General features: G+C 39.0%; 1 protein-coding gene across 4 annotated transcripts in view; it reads left to right on the plus strand.

The window, feature by feature from the left end:
* pcgf5a (polycomb group ring finger 5a) overlaps window positions 1-15,789 on the plus strand; it is a 30,147-nt gene extending 14,358 nt beyond the window's left edge. For 2 of the 4 annotated variants that reach the window (XM_084735393.1, XM_084735394.1), the window contains exons 7-10: window positions 661-759; window positions 3,246-3,335; window positions 6,623-6,734; window positions 14,804-15,787. In XM_084735393.1, the coding sequence (XP_084591519.1) occupies window positions 661-759; window positions 3,246-3,335; window positions 6,623-6,734; window positions 14,804-14,991 (489 nt within the window). In that variant the 3' untranslated portion in view covers window positions 14,992-15,787. Of the gene's footprint in view, window positions 1-660; window positions 760-3,245; window positions 3,336-6,622; window positions 6,735-14,803 lie in introns of all 4 variants that reach the window. The other 2 variants (XM_084735395.1, XM_084735396.1) reach the window with 2 other exon arrangements.
* The last annotated feature ends 9,775 nt before the right edge of the window (window positions 15,790-25,564 follow it).

The raw sequence follows: 25,564 nt of genomic DNA on the forward strand, positions 1-25,564 counted from the left end.
AACAGGAAGTGTCAAGTGCTCCCTTAAACAAAAGATTTTTTATTAAATGTTTCTCTATATGACCTATACTGGGAACATGAAAAAAAGGTCCTGTGTTCCCAAGATCTTATGCTCCTCAGGTCTTAAAGATTCTGGGAACAACAGACCATGAGAAAACAGGAGCCTGCAAACATAAGACCTTGGGAACATTGGACTGTGGGAACTTAACATCTAAGAACACAGGTCTTTGGGAACATAGGACTCTGGGAACATAGGACCTCTGGAAAATTCTGGATATATAGGACCATGGGAACATAGAATTGTGGGAACTTAAGACACTGGGAACATAGGACCCCGGGGACATTGTAGTCTGAACATAGGACTCTGGGAATATAGGCCACTGGGACTATATGACTGTTGGAACATAGGACCCTGGGAACGTAGGTCTCTGGGAATATAGAACCTTGGGAACATAGGACTCTAGGAATGTAAGACACTGGGAACATAGATAAGCTCCACTGCTGTGTTGGCAAATGTTTCCAAGCTTCTTATTTGATCAGTATCTGAAGGCCTGTAAAGATTTGAATGTTATGAGGTCTTTTCCTGGAAGAACCCGCATTCATCTTTTTGCTGCCTCTCATTAAATAAGGGTGTAATAGAATTTGTCTCCTGTCCAATTAGGATTTGATGAAGAGGTTCATCCGCTGCTCCAGTAGAGTCACCGTGGGAACAATTAAGAAGTTTCTCAGTCTTAAACTAAAGCTGCCGAGCTCTTATGAGGTAAGGAACAGATTCAATCCACCAGTTCACAAACTAATTACTTAAAGGAAAACATATATTTTGACTAAACTGTCAAAGCATTTTCTCACAACTTTCAGTGACACTTTACATTTTTTTTCATTCTCAGACAAATTCATGTGTCTGCACATTATTTATTAGTATGTTGATCAGTAAGAACAGAAATATATCAATTAGATCAAATACTAACTCTCCTCAAAAGCTTTGAAATAATACTCAAACCTCTACAAAGATGGATCCACCTGAATCTACCGTTTTTACCTTTTATCGTCACTTTTATCTAAATTTCTTATTGGTGTTTCTTTGTGTCTAGGAGCTTTTATTTATTTTTCACTAGGCTACATTTTAAATGAGCTCTCCACCTTGATGTATTTACAAGTTAAAATAAAGTTTGAATGAATGAATGTTGTTTTGCATGATGACTGCAGTCTACTGATAGAGCCACATGGCTAATGCAAATTTCTTCTCTTAAATATAGACTGTGACCATTAATGTTACTGAGCTGCAGCTTCTGTTTAGTGGTCTCATCATGCAGCGTATAATTACTTATTGTCATATAAGGTGATGCTGACTTGACTACCAGCAACATTATCCAAACACAGTATGTGCAAAATGCCAGTCAGTTTAATGCAAGATAAGGAATGTTTCCTAAAAACTCTTCTCAAATGTTTTGTTATTAGCTTCTGCATCAATCTGCCTCAGTGATCAACGAGACACGAAATCCAATCACAGTAAATGTGCCAAATAAAAATACGCAGAGGTGGCAAAAGTACAGATACTTGTGTAAAAAAAAGATTCTGGTAAATGTAGAAGTACTGATTCAACTTCCTTACTCAAATAAAAGTGAAAATGTACTTAAGTATAAAAGTAAAAAGTCGCCCTCTGAGGGACATTTCTAGAGGCTGTTTCTGTGCAAAGCTAACTGAAACGAGCAGGATTCATCCACAGGGAAAAGGTGAAGACATTGTCTTTAACCTAAAAACATGACAACAATTCAAATGCTTCACCTTTTCAGACCGAAAAGGATCACAGTGTTTGCGGGTAATGGTACGACCCCCAAGTTGGGCTAGAGGATGAGGGGTGTAACATTAAATAAATTTAACCAGGAGAAAAAGGAAGAATGGAGAACTGAGACAAAGGTGTAAACTAAGGTTCTTTTATTAACAAATTATGTCAAATTAAGTTAACAAATTAAATTAAACAAAAGGGTTAACTTAACCTACTAAATCAAACAACAGATACATACAAGACAACAAGTGTCATTGCAAACCAGGATGGCTGACAAAGACACATGGACAAAGACAACAAAATGCAGACTCCTATCTACCAAATGGCCCACTGGCTCCGACTGGCTGCACTCTCCAGGTTTTTAAGCACCAGGTCCTGATTGCAGAGCAGCTGCACCTGATGCCAATCAACCTGCAAGGGTGGGGGGGGGGCAGAACCTGGACACAGGAGAGCACAGCACCACACAGACACTGTGGCACGTAACAGTAAGCAACATTGTTCACCTGGAGCTGACGTTAGCAGCCAGCCCGCCACACTGTGTGGCTAACACTAACGTAACATTGTTAGCAGCAGCAGCTGCTCTGCTTGCGGGTTAATGTCCGCGTCAGTGCTCAGTGTGGTTACTGCTCCAGTTGAGTGGTTATATACCAGTTTATTCTGACACAGCTTACATACAACCTCATTTTTATATTCTATATCAAACACCACGCTGGATTTACGAGCTGTCATCATCTGGGGTTGGGTGGGCCATCCGGGCATAGGCAGTGGGTGAGACAGGCAAAAAAGTGGCAGGTGGCTGCATAACACCTTAGAGGCAACAGTTAAATGGCATTATGCATGAATAAAATACTGATGAATAGTTTAACCGACTAGTATTTATGGTGCTGACTAATGTCATTGTAGTCGACTAATCACACACATCCCTAATTGATAATGTACAGCTGATTTAACTGTCAAACAAACAGAACTTTAAATTTAAGACGGTGCACACGCTACAGCAAATGAGTAAAGGCCTCATGAGTAAAGACAAAGTCAACTCTGACTCTCAAAACAGTCTGTTTATGAAGATACTCATTAATATTCATCCCAATCATCATTATCGTCTGTTTATCAAATGATTAAAAAGTGTTAGCTTCTAATGACTGAGCTAAAACTGGTGTATCACTCTCACAGTCTTTCTCTCACACACACACACACACACACACACACACACACACAGTGTAGCCTCCCACTCATTACCACAGTGAACTTCCCCTTTCTCTCACTGTGTGCATCAGGACTGAGATCATTTTTATTTTCACTTGCGTTGTTGTCATCTCTATCTAGTCATCCTCTTACTGTGCTTTGCACCACAGTCACTTTCGAATTTACTAGCTTCTTTAATTGTTTTCGTTTATTTTGCCTTGCCTTTAAAATATTGAAGTAATGTTTGATCCTGAGTTTTTCTGCTGTGTCTCCAGCTGGACGTTCTGTGTAACGGGGAGATCATGGGCAGAGATCACACCCTGGAGTTCATCTACATGACCCGATGGAGGCTACATGGAGAGAATGTAAGGCTGTCGCCCTCACTTCCTGTTTGTGTGTGCGTGTTTGCATGCTCATGTGTAGATGCATTTATGCAGGACAGCATTTATTGGCTTGTGTGTGTGAGGGTGCGCCTCCCCAAAGAGGAACTAAAAGCTCCTCTCCATAAGGTTTTTATGGTGAAGACTTTGTATTAAGTCTGGAATTTAAAGGTTTGTGGTTAGTCAGGCAGAAGTTCCAGTATAATTTAGGTTTGGGTAAGAATGAAAGTAAATAAAAAGAACAGCAGCACAACTAATGTGTGTGTGTGTTTGTGTGTGAATGCATGCGTGAAAGCTATTCACACACACACACACACACACACACACACACACACTGGTTGAATGACTTCTCTATGTAGAGGTAAATAGTTTTTGCAAGAAGAAAGTTTTTAGAATCTCTCGTCATGACTCAGATCCTCTAAAAGGGAGAATTCTGATTTCAAGCTGGCTGAAAGGAAACTTTTCTCAACCTTTTTGTTGTTGTTGTTGTGAGTATAAAATGCTGCATTTTAAGAGCCACTCACATTATGGTGTCAAATCATGTTGCGTTGATTTGCATTTCCAGTTATTGCCAGTAATAATATACCGAGTTGTGCCGTGTCTGGTCAAACTGCACCTGACTCATCTCTAAGGGGGTTGCAGTGACGCCTTGTCCACCGCGGCCAATCCGTGACGACCCCCCTTCTCATGTGTTACGAGACTTAACTCGTGTCTCTGCAGGAGATCAGAGACCACAAGGTTTTTAAAAGTGTCTGTGTGTTCAGCTCTACGGTTTACTGTTTCATGTTCGCTTTCAGCTGATAGGAGTCCTGTTAAGTTACTGCTGATAAAAACAGAACATTTACTGATTTTGCTGCTTCATAATAAAAGCTTTTAATATAACAAAATATCAGACTTTTATTTTGAAGAATTTATAGGAATGTATCGGGCCAAAAAATCGGCCTGATATGGACCTTTCACAGATATATTGATATCAGCATATATATTTACCGATATACACCAATATTAAAGTTTTTTACAGATGATATCCTGTAGAAAATGATGAGAAGCTGTGTCTTATTTTTCAACCAGCACCTAAAAATATTCAACAATTGACTGACACTGAAAAGTACTGATGTTTAATTAGCTGTTTATTTCATTTTATTCATTCTTTACTCTCCTAGTGTTCCTCTCTGAAATTTCTTAAATGTTAAATAAATATATAATATTCTTTGATTAAGTTATTTTTTTAAGAAACCAGCATTCTGAGTGCCTTTGCATCGTCATATTGGTGCAAAAACACAGTCCACACTGAAAAGGTCTGTCATTAATCCAGCTCAAAAATTCATCATTATACGGGCCTCCATCGGCAAGTGGTGAATTTTTCACTTCTAAGGTAGGTATTGGTATCAGTATTGGTCTCAAAGATCCAATATCAGTCAGGCTCTAGTGTTTATCCACCGTTTTAAAGCTGCTTGAATCAAGACAAGCGCATCATCAGTTGAAGACACGTCTTTGAGAGGGTCATAGGGGAGATGCAAATCCCTGCCGTCCTGGCCTTACACACCGAGTCAAACCGAGTCAAGCTAAGCCGGCACGTGTGTAAAAGGAAAAAAGGGGGGAACAGACACACTCCCAACACAAAAACGTGACCCTCAACCTCTGCTTAACCAAATGAGGACTGGATAAAATGTCCTCATGTCCTGGTTTCATCTGAAACGTGACGGCACACAGCCGGACGCTGCTGGGTCATCAGTCCACTCTGTGGTTCAGTGGGCCAGTGTGTGTGTGTGTGTGTGTGTGTGTGTGTGTGTTCATGACCTTGATTCTGTGCGCCTGCTTGTAAGTAAGTACATTTATTCTTGTACATGAAGGCTTGTGTATCTGTTTATCTGCACGTGTGTGTGTGTGTGTGTGTGTGTGTGTGTGTGTGTGTATTGACATGAATGATTAGCTAATGAAAGATCCCGTCCACTTGTGGATGGCGACTGAGGAGCGCAGACAGCTGGCACCGCAGGAGGCGTCAGATACCAGGTCAAGAGGAGGAGAGGAGGATGATGGGAGGAGGTGAAGCAGGGGAAAGGAAGTCCGTATGAAATAAGAGACTGATACTGTCTGCAGTATCTCAGCACCGACTCCGCTCACGTGTCCACTTACAGAGATAATAAAAGTGAGACAGAGGCGTTTTCTTCCACATAATTTCTCACAAACAGGAATCTTTCATATATAGATTGGTAAACATCTTCTTTTCCTGAGCTGGGATCTGTTTCATCATGCAGTGAGAGGATGCAAAAGAAGAAAAATTAACTCTACATGTAGTTGTTATTCATTGTCATTATATACTCAAACTGAATAATAACCAGAAAACCACAGAACCCAAACCTGGTGCAAAATTCAACATTACTTTAAATTATTGCTTAATACAGTAGATTACTGATGTAAAACATTGCTTATAGGCATAAAAACACTGTTTTCCAACAACACAGACATTGTTTGACTTTATTAATCCAGCTTGAACTGACGTCCTTCTTATGTAATAATGAGACACAGATTGTGTGTTTAGTGTGCGCAGATTGTCAGAGTTGTAGGTCATGTCAGTCTCCATCTGGGCCTTCATGGAAAGCTGTGGACACACATTGTGTAAACATTATGTTACAGGATTTAGGACAATAAAACAAATCATCAACATAGGGGGCTGCAAGTAATCCCTGAAAGTAGCACACCGGTGACTTTTGTTAAATATAGCTACAGCATCCAACCCACAGATCAGAGCAAAGTTATATGATCTGTTCAGTCCTGTTCTGCACTTTGAACTGGAGAACTAAAGATTTTCCTTGTCAACTCTTAGTTCAGGCCAGTAATTGACTCATTGTTGCATGTTTGTGCCTGTAAACCTTGCTAAAATAGAGAGAAGCCACATGTTGCTGAGCCTGGCCACTAATGCACGCAGCAGAGTAGGACATTTTCAATGGGAAAAAACTGCAGTAATCAGCTGTTTGCTCACTCGTTCGCATCATTTCCAGTGAGGAAGCAGTGACAGAGGCTTCCACAGCCCTTGGATGGGGGTAGGCAATCTGAAGATTTTAGATATCTACATTAGGACGAGCAACATCTGATGATTTAGTACAAAATGGCATAACATGTTGTTGGTTTGTACTTCACTTCCCCAAAGCGCACGGCAAAGTCACATTCACTGCAGGTGAATGTTCTGAATCTCAATATGTTTGAAGATGACTCGTTCAAGGTAAAACAAGTTGAATTTCTTTTTTATTAACTCGCTCCATTATGAGCAGAATCTTCTCTGCAGTGTCTCCGTGTTTCGTCCACCTCCGCTCTGCCCACTGCTCTCATGTTCCCAAACAACAGACAGAAGTCGGACGGTCAGAATTATTTATGTCCTGCCTGGTGAGTCACAAGGATAAACACCAAGAAATTATTTTTGAATTCTGTTTGAACCCCGTCTGCTTAAGGACAAGGTAAGGAGAGCAGCGACGGAGAGGGTGAGAGAGACGAGGTACAAAGAGTCAGGAATGGAGACAGACGAGGGAGAGAAAGAAGACACGAGTCATTCATCAGTCTCATCCTTCTGACAACTCCGCAGCCCGGCTTTATTTTCTCCATGTGAGAGGAAACTGCCTTCTGATTGCCAACGTGGTGATTTAAAAAAAAACATGAGACTCAAAATGTATCTGAGAAATGCTGATCTCTGTCCTGACTGGATAACAAACACACTCGGAGGTCTTATTGCTGACTGGCAGTTAATTATATCCTTCAGCAGTTAAGAAGTTTGCTCAGGTTGGTTGATTTCGGTTTAAATTAAATGTCAACAGTTTGTTCTGAGAGTATGCTGCATTTTCTTTAGATTAGATTCAATATATTGTCAGTCTTTCACTAATTTACATAGAATCACAAAGACCTCAAAGACTTCTAATGAATCATTTGTCCCAGCAGACCTGTCTCTATCAAAAGTAAATATTTTTCAGGAGAACCTCGGTTGCTACCTGGACTGCATCTGCAATTTTTTCTTTTTGTTCCGAGAAGTTCGACTGCCGAGACAGGAGAGCGGGTTGATGCGAGTCCCATGTGTGGTTAGGTTGAAGTTAAAGATTTAATATTAAAAACGTCTTGTCTCGGGGACCATCTGTGCCTCACATTAAAGGGATAGTTCAGATTATTTGATGTCAGTGTGTTACGTAAAGTAGATGGTGTTCAACACGTCCCCAGTCTAGAGAGGTAGAGAGGGGCTCCAGCGTGGAAACTAAGTAATGAACGGCCACTTAAAAAGGTCAACCTAACAAAAAATCAGATAGTGTTTTCTGACAGGAAACTGTTATTATATAAGCCTAATATTGCTCTCTCCAAACCAACAAAACATCACAGATAAAATCAGTAATTCCACCTCACAGAAGGGGGGAGTTGCTGCCACAGTCTGTTAGTTAGTTTGTGTTATTGAAATGTGTTTTTATCAGCAGTAACTAAACATGACTCCTATACAGCTAAAAGCAAATATGAAAGAGTAAAATAAAGCAGGTACATGAAAGCATAAAGAACAACACAGGAGAGAAACTAAACTTCAAACCACAGAGATTCAGTTAGAAGCTACAAAAGTACAAAGATCTGAACACACAAAATCTCTGCTGTCCTGCACACAAGGGTTCAGTTTTGACTTTCCAACACACTGTAAAAAAATCTTCTACTGTCTACTGGCAATGTGAAAGGAGTCAATCGCCTATTTTAAGTAGGTTTACCCACGTTTAAAAACCTCCATGTATGCATTTATTTTGGTAACAGTGTAAGAGACTGATGCAGCAGTAAACCAGAAAGAAAAAAGAAAGTAAGAAAGAAAAAATAAACTATGTACATTATAGAAACAATGGAACCAGAATTAATTTTACAATCGATTATTTGATTTTTTGTTGCAGCTCTAAAAATATTTATATACAAAAAGTAGTAGAATGAAGGTAGTGAATGTTAAAGGGATTGCATGCACTGTAACATATTAATCTATTTAACCAGCTGAACACTTAGATTCAGAATCAAACAACACAAAAACTGTCCAGGTGTTCAAGATGGTCATCTGCAGACCATCTGGACAATATGACCCAAAAAGGCCTGAAGTTAATATGTTTAGTTGTAGGACCAAAGTCTTAACAGAAGCAGTAGATACTGAGGAAGCAGGTGGTGATAAAGAAGACAGAGACTTATGACCTGAACTTGACTGTTCTCCAGATAAAGAGTCAAAACAACATAGTTGCAGTCTAAGTGCCAGATGGTTGCTGACAGTCCTGTCCAGATAGGCAGAGCCTCTTAGACAAAGGTCTGAGATTAGATTAAAAAGAGTCATCATATTGTTTTAAATAACAAAATGCATGAGATCGAGTCATGAATTTCTGCTGTGACAGAGTTGTTGCCTCCCTCCTGTAATTGAGAAGCGGTGGATTCACCTCGTTAGCACAAATCAGTTTCAGGTGTTGGCACCGTTCGCAGGAAAGAAGCAGGAAAGTTTTTGGCCTGAATAGTGGAACAAAACTTAAGAGTGAAACCCAAAACTTTTTCCTAAACACCTTGAAGCAAGTGTTCCATCCAGAGAACGCTGGACCTCTTCACTCCTCAGTTTCTTTCTCTAAGATAAGTCTAAACAACAAAAAAAATCTCGGGGGAGAGCACTTCCTTGACACAGCATTTTAAGAGAAAGATGTGGGTTGGGGAAATGGCTATGAATACGTTCAAAACTTAGAACAGCTCTTGGAATTTATTTGTAGACATTACATCAAATTTTCCTGAGAAAGAAGTGACTGTACAGGCCTGCTATATTTTTATGGTTTATATATACTTTCCAACTTTTGGGATTATAGAAATTATACATTTAAAAGTTTGTGTCAGTGGTGAAAAAACAGTGGTGGCCTTTTAAGAGAAATTGGTTTAGTTTAGAAAAACCTGGAAAATCATATCAATATTTTAAAAAGCAGTAAATTCCTAACATCACCAGATATCCTAATCTACAATAAAAATCTGTAAAATGTTTTTACAGATAAATACCAGATTATAACGTGCTTTTGCCAAAAAGTCTTCTAAATTAAACAACAACAATAAAAATTCATGCATGTCCATGCTCTTCAAAAAGACCATTACAAGTATTTTCTTATCTGATGCCTCAATTTTTCATGATTCTTAATCAAACTGCAACTTAGTTTGATCCAGCCACAAAAACAACAAAACCCATTAACCGGGTTAGTAGAAATCAGCGTAGACCAGAGGTTTTCAAAGTTGGTCGTGTCCCTGTCAGTTAAACAGAAAATTTAATTGAGACTAGTCAATTAAATAAATAGATAACTAGATAGATAACACTGAATTAATGTATTAAGAGCTATTTGAAGCCATTAATCACATTCTTCAAAATCTAAATCATATTATAAATGCTGCTGAAATGTGTAGTACTTTGTGCCATGCATTATGAACATTGCACATCATCCTCACTAAATGAGTTAACATTAGCGGTGCTACCAACAGCAGCCTGCTCTCCCTGCAGGTTAACGTCCTCATGCCTGTGCAGAGTATGGTTACGCTTTGCTTCGGTTGAATGGTTATATGCCACTTTATTGTGACACAGCTTACACACAAATCTATTTTCATATTTTAGATCAAAATACTGACAAGCAGTGCTGGTTTTACAAGATGTTATCTGTCCTGCTTTGCTGATTACAGAACGTCCAGGCCTTTCTGGACAAACAGAAACCAGAAAGCTTCAGATTGTCCTTTGCCTACAGATTCTGCATTTTTGAGCAGATATCTGTTTATAGATATTTAGAGAAGGAAATTAAAACAAAATTTTGTGAGACCATCAGTCCACTCTGGATGCTGGATGCTTCTGCAGACACTTTGTAGACTGCTAAAAAAAAGCAAATATTATCACTTGTGTCCAGGGCAGACAGCATTTTACTGGGTCTAAATCTAGTGTCTCATCCACTTATTGATTTAATATATTTCATATCCTTTATTGAATCTCTTGTTGTGCCACTGCTATGTCCTAACTCCTTTTCTCAGGCTGTGAGGGAAAAATACATCATGTTGTTGAAGGATGGAGGCTAAAAGACAGTTATCAATACATAGTAAAATGTTCCAAATGTTCACTGAGCATTCCTATAGAAAGAGGTGACATCATTCTCTATTTCTGACCTGACACACTTTTAAGCTGCCTTTAATTCCTGCTGTCACCCAAGCAAAGGGCACGTTCTCAGCAGCATGACCCGGCCTCATACTTACATTGTGTCTGCTCAGGTTGAACTACAGCAGCTGCCCCCACTAGCCCAACAGGCAGCTTGATCTGAATACCAAGGCCTGCTCAGTAGTTCAGACCACCATTATTGTATAACTGGTATGAGAACTTTTTCATGAATCATACTGAAGAGTAGAAGTTGTTGTAGAAATAACTTCAGTTCTACTTTGTTCACTAGTAAACATCAACCAGGTCAGTCACTGCTTTATCTTACAGTTCTTCTTTGCATGACAGATTTATTGGGCATGACTAGACTCCACTGATGCTGACTTTAGCTAGCTACCAACATAAACACTGTTTGTGTGTGTGCGTTTGCATGACAGCTCAGACTGACTGATCTTAGTGCTTTAAAGGACCACCAGTTTGTTCATCCACTCTCTCTTCATTTTCCCCTTGACTTTGCACCTTAACAACGTGGATTCATGAAGATTTGGGATAAACATCATTTTTTAAAACTCCAGTGGACAATTTCAACTCATGGACACATCTTCTTTGTATGCTTTCCATGCCTTCCTTTGTCTCTTAAGATTTTCTTTGCATTCAGTCTGGACACACCTTTTCCATCAGTAAATGTCAGATGTCTTCCAAACAAAATGCTGTGCGCTGCATCTTTGATGTAAGAACGTTACACCTGTCCAACATCGATTCTACAGTCAGTATACTCTGATCAGACACAGTTAAAAACTATTGACCCAAATTGGAAGCATACACAGACAGCTGTGGATGCCTTTTACTTCTGTTTATTCTACTTTCTTGGAGAATGCGCTTCACACATGCACAGCAGATCAGCATCTGTAGTGGCTGCATGGAAAGGTCAATGGACAAATCAGCGCGGTAAGAACAAATTGAGGTACACAGATGTCCACACAGAGCGCACTCATACACCTACGAAAGACTGACTGACTTTGACACGGGACGAATTGTGATTGCTAGACAATTGAGTCAGAGCATCCCAAAACAGCAGGTGGGGTGTTTCCAGTATGGAGTGGTTAGTACCTACCAAAAGTAGTCCAAGGAAGGACAGCCAGTGAACTGGCGACTGGGTCACAGGTGCCCAAAGCTTATTAATGCTTGTAGGAAGCAAAGGCTAGCCCATCCAGCCCAATCAGATAGAAGAGTTACTATAGCACAAATTGCAGAAAAAGAAAGATCCATCTGCTGCTAACATCTTGGTGCCAGTTACCACAGGACACAATTAGGACTTGTGGAGTCCATGCCTCGACTGGCCAGACCTGTTTAGGCGGCACAAGGGGGCCTACACAGACAGACAGGTGGTTTTAATGTGGTGGCTGCATGGTGGCTCACTACTGGCTAAATTGCCATGAAATCTGGTTTTGAAATCCATGGTCCCCAGATCCTTCGAGACACAACAAGAGATCACTAAGACAGGTGTCCAGGATTCGTTGTAAATATTCAGGCTCACTAGTAGAGGAACCTTTTACATTTTGGACATTTCATGCACGTAAACAACCTTACACACCATACAGGACCAGTTGTTTTACCTTTTTGGCTGCTCCAAACACCATTTGACAAATCTTAGTTTTCAGTTTTTTCACCTTGAGGAGTTTTGCTGGTGTTGCACGTTGGATGATTCTACATTTCAGTCATTTGACACCAGAACAAAATCCCTTGAACCTCACTGACAGCTGAACAGAATATGCGTGAGTGCAGTATAATTAAAGTGTTTGGGGAAAGAAATGCTGAGTGAAAGAGTGTCACAGATGCAGACACACAGGCTCAGTGACAGTGTGGTTAGTGTGGATTCAGTGTTGTTCTTTTTTTCTGAGACATGATGCAGCAAAATGCAGAAAGCCGGAGGAGATGACAGCAGCTGTACTCTGCTGCACCAGCAGCCTCAAGCTGCCAGAAATAGGAGACAGACTCCAAAAGCAGGAGACACACTCTTCACTTTGCAGCTGCTCTGACACAAACACTCGCCTTTTTATCTTTCTGAATCTTATATGAAAAGGGCAGCTCACATCTTATGACTGTTTTGCATGTGCTTTACTGCCAAAGGAGGCAGGATGCATAAGAAGTCAGTATTGACATTTCCATTGTTCAGCCACAATGATGGATGGATTTCTGAAAGGGCCCACAGGCCACAAGCCCACGCAGGGACCTCAAAGGTCAGGGGTCTCATGGGCCAAAGCATCTATATGAAGTGATTGTTAAACTCTGAAAAACTGAAGGTACATCCAAAACATTCAACATGAGGATGACAGATGATCATCACAGGACTACTGTAACTGTGAGTGTTTGACATGTTGTCCTCTCTAGTGATGCCATGCATTAGAGGTTTGCTCGCACACAAAAGCTGTGTTCAGTATGCAGAATGTGCATGGAAGCAACAACTTCCACCTTCATTTGACATTTTAAGTCACACAAGGAACTGTATGTTATATTTGGTAAGAGCACATTATGACTTCTTTAGGACTAATAACTCAAAGTTTAGGACTTATGACTTCTGGCTTGCAAAACAGGCCGTAAAATGAGTAGTGGATGGAGCCTCACCTATACATTTCTGGAGAGCTGTTTTGAAGCTCTTAGTGTGGTCAACTCCCGGCTAAACCAGAAATGGGAAAGTGTTGAAGTGTGGGTGGAGCTGACGCAGCTGAATGAAGTGGCTACCTAGCAACTAGCCACTTATGATGGCATCCACCTTTTCCTCAAAGCAGCCATACCCTTAATTATGCAGAACTTCAAGCCTTAATATTATTTAAACAGGTCAGTCATACAAAAATGCAACCCCCTGTACAGTTGTCATGAACAGGGAGATTAGCAGCAAATTCTGTTGATCCAGCACTAATGTCTTTTCTCATTTACATTTTGATGATAGGGGTCAGCAATATGATGGTACCATAAATGTGTCCACCGGCAGAGATTTGGCAATACCATAACCACTATGTATGCTGAATTTGTGATTCCAGATCCCTCACAAAGTGACGTGAGAGCGACAGTTGTTGGCAGTAAAACAGACAGGAAACATCTCAACTAACTCAAGATTAGGGACAAGAACTTGTCTCTAAAAGGAGAGACACAACATTTGCAGTCTTAAAGCTGTCATTTTGAAATAGTTTTACTGTTTTGGGTCTTTCGATTTTCACTCAAGTCTTGTTACAAATAAAAAAGTAAAAGCTGAACCCAAATACATTTTTGAAAAGCAAGCTTGCTTCTGGATTCATATTTGATGAAAAAGACTGGCTTGTTATACATGAAACACTTAATTCTCTGTATTTAATAGACATCAAATGATACATTTCAGACCATCTGTGTTTTTCAACAAACAGATTTATAGCTTTTTGGAAATGAACCTTTTGATTGAGCTTCTTCTGCAGACTGAGCAGCAGCCAGGCCTTTATTACTTCTTTTATATATTTCTTCTGCATCAGACACTTGGCTTCCGTCCCTGTAGGGTAGAGTGATGTGGATCCTGGACAGTTTAATGGAAACAGGTTTACATTCTTCTTTAACTCTGAATTCAGGAAACCTGCAGTAGTTTAAAGTCAGATGAAATAAGAGTCGCTCGGTCTGTCTTTCTGTCTCTGTCATAAAAACCAGGGACACCTGAGCAGCAAACAGAGGTTAAAAAGTGAAAAATATGTCTGGTTTGCAACGGCTGCAAATCTAAGTGTAGATTTATCCTGCACAGACACTTTCACAGCCTCAGAAGTGAATATGATACTTGATAAATGAAGCTCCCTCCATGTTTCCTCAATCTTTCCAAATACATTTGACAACCTTTTGGCCTGAATGACTCTGAGGAAATGAGAAGGCAGAAAAATAGAATATTCATCTCTTCTTTGAAAGCTTCATCTCTCTCAGTTACTCATGCAGACTGTTTACAGTGTGATTCAGTAAGTAGAATATTTGTGCCATTTAGAGGGACTCTGGACATTATATGACTGAATATTAGATTAGACTGTGTAGCAATTTTGAGGCTGAACAAACGGTGTTATTGAGTCCCAGAATAGTTCTGAGTTTGATTTATTTTTTTCTTTATCACCAGTAGCAGCATGTGAGTGTGAGAGTTTGTGTTTGAGCACTTATTGGTGTATTGAAAACTTGAAAAACTCTGAAAGTCTCAGGATTTAGTGATTCAGTATTTATCAAATTATTCTTCTCAGTATTGTAGCAGCAGCAGTGTGTTTGTCCTCTCTCTCTGAAACAGCTTCTGTTTTTCTTTTTCTGTCTCCTTCAGACGTATCCCATGGTTCTGGAGTACCGGCCACGCATCGACTTTGGCTGAACTACAGCTGCAAGAAGAGGACCAGACGCACACACACACACACACACACACACACACACACACACACATGCCAACATGTTCTCATTCCCGACTTGTCAAATACGGCAGTACACTCAGTTTTCCTACGCATCAAACTCTGACGCTCTATGAACCCCTCTAGAATCAGTTTTGCACAAGCAGGGCTACGTGATCAAGTTTGCAATACTAAATATGCAACGTCCAGTTATGCTTTCAAAATAAAGCTGGCTGAGACTCATAATAAATATTAATATTATGTTGTGAAATGGTCCAACGTCAGGCAAAACTACTTGGTTAGATTTAGGAAAAGATTATGATTTGGATTAAAATAAGTTACGTAATATTAGTTACGCAATTGAAGACCACCAGTATGTAAGATTTAGTGGCATCTAGCGTTGCGCTTGCAGATTGCAAACACCTCATCTCACTCTCCTCTGTTAATTGAGTAGGAGGTCTTACAGGAGCCACAAAAGACCCTCTCTAGACAGTCCCTCCAGGGTTGCATGGGTATTTTAGGGATTTTTTGCAGCCTAAAATGCCAGATTTCATGACAGCTTTCCTAAGAAAATGTGATGAATGTTGCAATGTTTTTAAGGTGTTTTTGCTATGAAATTGCAGGAGCATGTGAAAAATGCCGGGTTTGTTTGCTCGTTCAAGGGAGAATAAAACCAAAGTCTGTTCTGAGAAGTCTAAGCATGCTTATAAAGGCTCAGTATTATAATTACAATCCTGAAATCCTGAAGAAGCACACTTTGGGGGTTATTCCACAAAGAAGGAAAATCTTTTTAGGGCTCAAAAATAAAAAATACAAAAATATAAAAAAATAATAAATAACAAAACAGCAAGTTGGAGGAGTTGTTGGTGCAGAATACATAGGGATTGGTTGTTGGATCACAGCTTCCTGGAGGAACTGTTGGAGTGTTCGGTTTGACCGCTTTTATTTTGCGAGGCAGCTGGATTTGGGAGATCATGAAATCACGAGATCACATGAGAAAGTGCAGCCAGTCAGCATCCTAGGAGGGCTAACTGGGGTGACGACGGCGAGACGCGTCCATGGAAGCAACTCGTCTCGAACAAACAATGGCGGCTCCTGAAAAGATTAGGATAGATACTGTGATAGAAACAGTTATATCAGACGTGGAGAGTTTTTCATCACTGAAACAAGAGCAAAGAACAACACTGAAGGCATGGAAAAGATGTTTTTCCTCTTTTCTCGACTGACTTCGGCAACACTTTGATCTGATGGGTTGAAGTTAGCACATGTTAGATGTGACAGACAAATGGCTCGTCCAATCACCTGCCAAGTGTTTTTTGAAAGTGCTTGCCCTTTTCCAAACAGTTTCTAAGGATGACATCCCAGATGGTTCTGTGTCCCAAACATCTGGAGTGTCAGGTTACGTCCACTCTGGCAGTCTCTCATTTCCAGGTGATAATACACTTGTGAAAACATACTTGTGAATATTATACTCCATTTCTGCCATGTTCTGCCAGTAGATCCCTGTAAATCTGACACACTGGACCTTCAAGTTACCTGACTTACATTTTAGTTCTGTATTTTATGTAAGTTAAAAGGAAGTCTACTTGACTTTTTTGTTTAACACAGGGAACCCCACCACCTCCATATGTGGAGTGTAATACTTTTTATTCAACGTCACCTGAGTTTGACAGCATATCGAAGCATAACGTTCGACATATGCCTCCACAAAATTACACCAGAGGAGTATCTACAGCATCGTCACTTGAAGCTTAGGGGCACTGATCCAAGCTGCCGTATTTGACAGGAGCTAGAACAGGCTGCACACACACACACACACACACACACACACACAAACACAAACACACACCAAGTATGGAGAACATTGGCACGTCGGCAAACAAATAATCATAAAACAGCAACATACACATGCCCACCATGTGCAGAGAAAGAGAAAAGATTTAAATGTATTTTTGTACAGCCGATGATGAAGTGCATACGTTGTTATGGTAAAGAGGTTTTATGCTACATAGAATAATATATGCTATAATATATGATATTTTTAAATGTATGTCCCTGTGCCTAAAAACCTGTCGAGATCAGAAATGAAGTACGACCATATCTTCACTTTGCCTGTCTAACTCTGTAGATTAAATGTTGATTTTCTACTGTTGATGCTTGTTTTTGTGTTTGATTTCATCAGATTCATTCTCATCATCTGAAGGTGTGTCGAACAGAACAGTCATGCTGTATGTGTTTGTCTCAACGTCGATAGTTATCAGTCAGGTATCTTCAATTTAAGTTCAAATGAAAGGTGCACAAAGTTTTCTTCAGTTTTCATCCTCTAGACGGATGAAGTAATTCTGGTCATGAATTGCACTAAGCCCTAATAAATACATGAAGTCATTTATTTATTTAGTTGCCTGCATGAAAATCTGCTGCATCAAAAGTTATATTTTTCATTTCTTTGGTTTTGATAAATAAGACTTCTGAGAGTCCGGTGTGGAGGGAAATATGGTATTTTTTACATTATCTGACAACTGACACAAAACATGAAGAGTTTATAAAATATGATGTTTTGTTATAAATTAAACTCCCAACATTTAATACAAGAACAGATCAGATCATTAATCAGTTCTTCAATTAGTCAACTGACAGAAAATTAATTGCCAACTGTTTTGATGGTTGAAAATAATGTTCACTTACTTCTAGCAAACACTACTGTTAGCTTCTGTTAGCGAACAGTACAGTGTGGTACTGAAAGTTAAAATTACCGTTAGCTACTCATAGCATCCTAGGTCCTGTTAGCTAGTTAGCAAGTTAGCTACTAGGTGGAAAAGTTTAAGTGATGACAGCTGAAGTTATCCAAGAGTTTTTCAAGATGTTGGGAGGGTGATGTGTCCTATCTTCATTTATGTTAGGAATATTGACTATCCTAGCTTTTTTCTAAATCAGGTCCTTACCAGAATGACTGTGGCTACCAGTTAAGAAAGGATCTGCAAGTTAGAAAGTTTCTGTATTACGGCCTCGTACTGCTGGTAAGAGTAATAAAAGCCGTGCTGTTTTGCCACACAGCAGACAAATGACAGATTTGACAGCAGCAGTTACAAAGACAAGCAGCCACTTATTAATTATGGCCATTTTATTTAAAGAGAGACAGTAAAATATTACTGTTTTTAAGACTGAAATGAATGATATAAGTCATCCAAAAATACACCCACAGAGACACAATCTGTGTTTCTGTGTTGTGGTCAGGGTCAGACGGTTTGTCTGCTCACCAGGTGAAATATGCTGCCGTCTGAATTTATGAACGAAGAGAACAGACAGAATGATAAACAGCACAAATACAAAGTGAAGCTGAGCAGGTGCATCAGACGCATGTTAGCATCATTCCACACTGACGCCTGCATGTCTGTGTACACACACACCGACGGGACAAACACCCTCTCTGACAGTTTTACACACTCACACACTTGCCCCTTCACATGCTCATATCTAAACTGAAACATTCCCGCACACACACACACACACACACACACAAACACACGCACACACACACACACACACACACACACACACACACACACACACACACACACACACACACACACACATTTGTCCCTCCAGCTCTCGGTTTTGCCCTTGAAATTGTTTTTTTCAGGTCAGAGTTATGTGGGTCAGAGGATCCTGTGGTTCTTTATGTGACACACAGTGATGCTGCTGCTGACCCTTCAACACTGCAACAACCTCTGGATTTATGAGAAAAAAATGAATGAGAGACAACAGAAGACACATCTCAGGTTCTTGAATTAAACAGTTAAAACCCTCTCAGTACAGACTGGGCAGACAAATGTAATTCAGAGCTTTATTTTAAATTTGAGTGGAGTTCCTCCAAAAAAAATAAAAAATAAAAAAAATATATCAGCTTGATTTTTTGTTAAATGTGTATAAAATAAAAGCACAAGGTATCTAGAATCTTCACATTCAAAGCAACCATGAAAAACATGAAGTCAGGTTTTAATATTTCACTAATGAAGAGCTGAAAGACGGTGGTGCAGAATATATATGATACCAACAGCTTGGAATTAATCATATTTCCAACCTTAAAGCTACACATGAAGGAAACAAAAGAGGAAAACCTTCTTTTCTTACTTAAATTATTTTACTATATATACTTTTAAGAGTGTCAGATAAGATAAATAAAGATGAATATATGATCTGATCAATTAAGATAAAAGGGAAATCCAGAGACTGTTGAAAATTTACAGTAACATGAGAATAAAAAAAACAACAGAATAATAAATATAAAGTGTGTAAGGAGTAAATTCTGAACCAGTGCCTGATAAAATAACAATAAGGGGAATATAAATTTAGTAAAATAAGTCAACTGAAATTAAAAAAAAGTAAAAAATAAAGAATAAATATTGCAAACAACAACAATAATATTAAACTTTATTTATATAGTACTTTTCAGCAGCAACAGCAGTTACAAAATGCTTCAAAGTTAATAAAGCAAGTAAAAAACAATCCAAGCAATATAACAAGCAAATAATACAAGAACACAGAATATACAGAGATACTAGACAGTAAAAACAAGGTAACAAAACAATTCAAATGAACTTATAAAAAGGCTGGTTTACACAAGCGGGTTTTTAAAAGTTTTTTAAAATGTGGCTCAGACTCAGCTGACCTGACAGTTAAGGGGAGGCCGTCCCATCATGTCGGAGGTAAAAATCCAAAATCCAAAGTGTGATCTTGGTGCAGAGTACTGTGTTATAAGATCAGACGTGTAGGAGGTGCCCACATCATGAAGGACTTTCAGTGTAGTCAGGAGGACTTTGAACGAGGCAATGTGCAGATTCACTTCATAAAAATAATGATATTGAAGAGTAATAGAGCACATTATTTTTATGATTTATTGTTGTCAGTGTTGAATGTTTCCGCTGTCCCTCTGCTGTATATGAGGAGGAGTTCTACAGTAGAAAAGACCACCTGTGGCGTTCAGTAGTGGAGGGGGTTTCCAAACTTTGTCATATCAGAGACACCAGAATCAAACAGAAAATCTGAGAGGATTTTGTCTGAAGGAATACTTTTCTTTTCTTTTTAGGTTTGAAGATAATGAAGTAATAGAAATTTGTGTTAAGTAAATCAAGAATTGACAGTAAAAAATATTTATACGTAATCAATGACTGGAAGCTCCTTCAAACTGCTCTACTTTTCTCTCTTAATATGTCATTTATTTTGCTTTGCTGACAGAAATACACTCTGCAATTTGAAAAGGAAGTGTGGGGTTAAAGTGCAGTAGCTGAGAGGAGAAACTTTTCCAGGTGAAAGAATTTTTTTATTCATAAAGTCACTGAGCAACCTTTATTAAAATTTATTTATTTTACTTTTTTTTCACAATACAAAAACGAATAAATAAAAGATGTATTACAGTCTTTAAATCTTGACACACAGGTTTAAAAACCCAAACAAAGCCAAAAAAATGTTTCTGTGGGTATTTGTCTTCAAAATTCATATGCAGTGTTTTACATTTTAATCTGACTTTTATCACTTCAATTTAACCATTTAATTTTGTCACTACCTTCACTGGGTTTCATGTTGAAAGACAAAACAAAAATTGGCACGAGAGCTGACATCTTAAAATGAATATTGAATCCATCTAAAAATTTTCTGTCTGTTTTGTATAATCTAGGTCCTGCGTTTCCCAAGATTCAATTTAACAAATGTCTCCGGGGTGTGTGTGAACGTGTCTCTTTCCTCTGTGGGTTTGTTATCTGTGTGGGTGGAGACGGAGCGATAATGAGTGTTATCAATACTGAAAGTAACAACATGAGAGCCAAAGGTTTTTTTTTCCAGCTGAGACAAAAAGTGAGAATTTCTTGGTGAAACTCAGAACACAACTTGCAGCTTGGTTCAATGAAGCAGCTGTGGGAAGACAAACGACTTCACTTCTTCTGGTTTGATTCATTACAGCCTGTTGAACAGAGAACAAAACAAAAAAAACTCCAACAGACACTTTGCATCAATGACAGAAGCTCATATGTGGGCCATTTTGTGACATACTGTTATATATTTACATTATATTGAATATAAAAAAAAAAAAAACTTCCATCCTGCACTAACAAGACAGTCAGGAAAAGGGCAAGTAAGTTAATAAAAATTAAAAAAACATAACCACAACTTATTATGTCATAATTTACAACTGTGCAACATCAAAGCAAAATAAATTACAGTCATAAATAAATTGAATATTCAGTCAGTTATTCATAAATAAATACATATGTTTGAGAATTCACCACACATTTTAAAAAGAGCAGAAAAACTACAGGGTAACCCAAATGAAATTAAGGTTCATTTACCAGCTTTTTCTAGAGTTTTCAACCAGATCTTATGGACATGATCAGCAGATGGAGTTTGCTCGATTGTCACATGGTGCTTTTCATTATGTTAACGTGTCTCCTCCTCACTTCCTCCCAGCAGGGAAATGAGAAATCTTTGGTTGCATATCGTCAGTCTGAAGCAACAGCTGTATCACCTGTCAAACTGAGCGGGACCAAAACTCTGCAACATCTTTCATAGATAGATGGTTTATTTAACAGCTTATTGTTATTGATTTAAATATAATGTAATACAACTTTTAATATTCCCTTTAAATCTTCCAATTTATTTATGGATCTGAGTTTTTTTTTTATTGGGTCAGAGTTCTTCAAAGCAGGAAGAGGTTGGCATCTGCAGGGAGCTTCAGAGGAGGGCAGTGAATGGAAATATTGGATTTAAACAAATTTTATTCACGCTTTAAGGCCTCAGAGCTGCAGTGTTGCTGTTGACATTGAGGACACCTCTGGCACCGCTGGCCTGGATTCACTGCTCACTATCTGCCACAGAGCTGGATGTGACAAAAAAAAAAAGAAAACTCTGAGGAGGGTGAGCATCACAGAAGCTGCAGGCCTGGATGTCACTCCAGTGCCGAGTGCTGAAGAATTACGCAGACCAGCTCACACCAATCTTCACTTCTATATTCAACCTGTCCCTGGACAGCTCCTCTATCCAAAATGCTATTGACTGTCTTTACTTGACTTCTAATTTTTGTTTTCTCCTATCACGGCCTTGTGGGCCACATGAAACCTTTCAGTGGACCACATCCAACCCCTGGGCTGCATTTTTCCCACACCTATAGTGATGAAGTGCTTTGAAAAACTCATTAAAGACCTAATTTGCTCATTACTACCAAGCTCCCTTGCAGTTTTCCTACTGTTCAATCAGGAGTGACAACAGCATCTCTCCACACCAGTCTCCCACACTGACATCGGTAAGTATCAGAACTACGTGCGCCTGCAGTTTATTGATTACAGCTCGGCTTTTAGCACCATAGTCCCCCACAGACTGGACATCAAGCTCAGGAGCTGGAGACCGAGGCCTCCTCTCTGCTCCTGGATACAAAGCTTATTGACGGACAGACCACAGGTAGTGAAGGCTGGCATCCAGCACATGGCCCTCGGCATCAGTGCCCCCCAAGGTTGTGTGCGTAGCCCTTTGCTTTTCACAGCCATGCACAGCTCCATGACCACAGTGAAATTCACTGATAACACAGCGGTGGTGGTGGGGCTGATTAAAGATAACGAGGCAACCTATCAGAGCGAGGTGGAGGAGCTGACAGTGTGGTGTAAGAGTGACAACCTGGACCTGAACGTCTCCAAAACAAAGGAGATGTTGGTGGACTTCAGACCACCCTGATCACGGTCTGTTCCAGAACTGAGAGGTTGAGAGGGAGTTTCTTTACTGAAGCCACTCAGGCTGTGAACTCATTACAGTCTGCCCACTGCTGTCAGCTGCATGGTTGACCAGTTCACACTTTCTGGCTTCAGAAAGGATTTGTTTTTTTAGCTTAATTTACACACTTAAACTATTAAGAGAATTTTTCTATTGTGCATTGAATATTTTATTGTGTATTTATTAAAATGTAAACCGTTTCAATCAGCAGTCGGGGCTCTTCATTTTAACTGTGAAGTGTGCTGCATGTGACAATAAAGTTTCCTTGATCCTTGACATTAGTTATCTAAAGGACATCGCTTACTGTAGAATAGTCTAAATGTGTGTGATTTGGTTAAAGAGAAACTCAAAGATACAGTTCTGGGTATTTTTTCCCAGAGTCAGAATAATAAATGCTTTTGGACAGACCTTAGAGAAATTTGTTGTAGTCTGAAGCGATGTCAAACAGCAATATTTGGCTATCTTGACTGAATCCCCCTCGTCGAAACCCCGTCTCTGGACAGCCACAACCTCAGAAAAACTAAAACTTCAGTTTGAATTGAATCTAGTTTCTAAAGACATCCTTTGTCACATTAAATTGGATCCTCTGAGTCCTTCAGCCCTGGACTCCTGCCAGTCTGCCGGACAGAAAGACACTGTGCAGCGACATCAGTGATATTGAAGGCAAACAGCGTCTGGCACGGGACACGAATGTGTCTCATCCCTGCAGTTTAGTATCCACATCTGAGCTTCACCTTGGATCAAACTGTGTCTGTTTATTATAAATAAATTGTCCTGTAAGGACACGCTTCAGTGTGATTGTAGGCTGTAAGGCTAAACACGTGTTTTGAATTTGTCAGTGAGACTGAAAGTTTTTTTGACCTTGGACACTGGATCATCAGCAAGAGCAACGTGTTAAATATTTCTTTTGCTGATATGTGTACACAGGATAATGAGTTCTTTGTGAGACTTGGTTAATATATGTTTATAGTTTTTAAAGCAGAAGTCTTTGCCCACTTTGGTTCATCATGACATATCACAAAAACTGTTCACTGTCCCCAAGGATGCCCTGAACTTTCCTCTGGTCTTATTCGGTCATGTTTTTACCCATGCATTAGAAATCGAATTTTCAGGAATGTTACCAAGCTCATTCATTCTCCAACGAGGATAAACTCCTTCAGTTTCTGACACTTGATAACCGTGTTTCCATCCAAATGTTTTGCAAATCCTAAGCAAACTGGGAACCAGACGAAACTGCCAAGCTCATGTTTTCATTGCATCTGGCCCTCCTTCCATTCAGACAGAATTTCACCAGCCTTGGATCCTTTCCAGAATTGAAATGTTTTGTTTCTGTGATTGGTTGTAGGTCTATCCGATTGCGTCCAGTCAGTAGGTTCTTCCATTACAATGCAGGCTCCCAAAGCTCAGGTAGAACTGTCAAACTAGGCAGTATTGATCAGTAGTCTGTACAATACAAGACAAATTGTGAGCAGGTGGACACCATTTCACGTCTTTCTTGAAAATGGACCACTACAACACGCAGCTTGTTCTATCCAGTTTTCATTGTGTTTGTTGGTTACATCCTGTGGGTCCAGACTTATTCACATTTGCAAACTAGCCTGGTAATGCCAGGTTGAGTTCTGAGTACAGAAAATGCAAATTAATGCTCGTTTCCATCCACTACCGTTATGCAGTTATAAACAGATGGTCAATTGAGATAAACAACAGATGACGCCGATTCTTTAGACGGAAAACCATTACACCATGACAGAGGAAGAGGAGGCAACCAGAAAATTACAATTAAGCTGCTAATAAAATTATTAAAAGTATTAAAAAGAAAAATGAAAAATATAAGCAAGCTAAAAAAGGATGTAAAGATGATACTTTAAAAAGTAAAATCAAAAGTAAATAGATACAAATAAATAAATAAACTATATAAAGATGAATAAATAAAAATGATGACAATGATCATAATAATAAACTAAATAAAAATGGATGATTAACCAAGAAATATGTAATAATAATAACAATAACAACAACAATAATAATAATAATAATAATAATAATAATAATAATAATAACAATAAGAAGAAGAAGAAGAAGAAGAAATATACATACATACATATATATATATGATAAGAAAAGACAGAAAAAGTAGACAAGTATTTAAGTTTACAATTAAACAACCATTTTTCCTCCTTGTGTGTGTCCATAGTTGCAATAACCCGAAATTCCATGCAAACACACATTTCAGACCATGCAATTAATCATTAATCCTTATTCATTTAAAGGCAATTTATAAAAGTCAGGTATGAGTCAATACATTCTGTGCTTATAACTGTATTGTAATTGTAATTGTATGTTAAGCACTATAAAAAGCAACCATGCAATGAAAAGTAGGCGACTTTGTTCATATAAGGTCCTTTAAAATGGTGATGGAAAATTACAAAAGAATCAGGGTCCAGACTCGTACATGTGGACCTGAAATAGTCACAGACCTTGATGCAGCTGTATTTCCTGCATATATAGCTGTTCTGCAGACCTGCTCTATATGAAAAGCACCCCGAGATAACTTCTGTTATGATTTGGTGCTATATAAATAAAACTGACTTAATTTGACCTGACTTCACTTGGATCCACTTTGTACACAAGATATTGTCTCTATCAAAAAGGCAGATTACCGTGAAATTTGCTGTGTGCATCTGGTGATGTTTGTGTCAAATTTATAGCTATAAAAAGACGTTATTTATCAGCCTGTCACCAGCTCAGCACAAACATGGCCTTGTCAGTGAGGAAATCATGAGATAATGTTTGTATTTATTTGTAGCCACTGCAGTCGTTTGGCTGAAAGCACTTTGATATTTAGTTCAGGGGATTTAAATTGATGGTTTTTTTTAACACATACAGGCAGTTTGTTTGGTGGAAATACAAACCAGAAGATGATTTACTGACTGGGTTGACATTAGCAG

This window comes from Lutjanus erythropterus, chromosome 14 (assembly GCF_056507025.1).
Source record: "Lutjanus erythropterus isolate fLutEry1 chromosome 14, fLutEry1.hap2, whole genome shotgun sequence".
Classification (NCBI taxonomy): Eukaryota; Metazoa; Chordata; class Actinopteri; order Lutjaniformes; family Lutjanidae; genus Lutjanus; species Lutjanus erythropterus.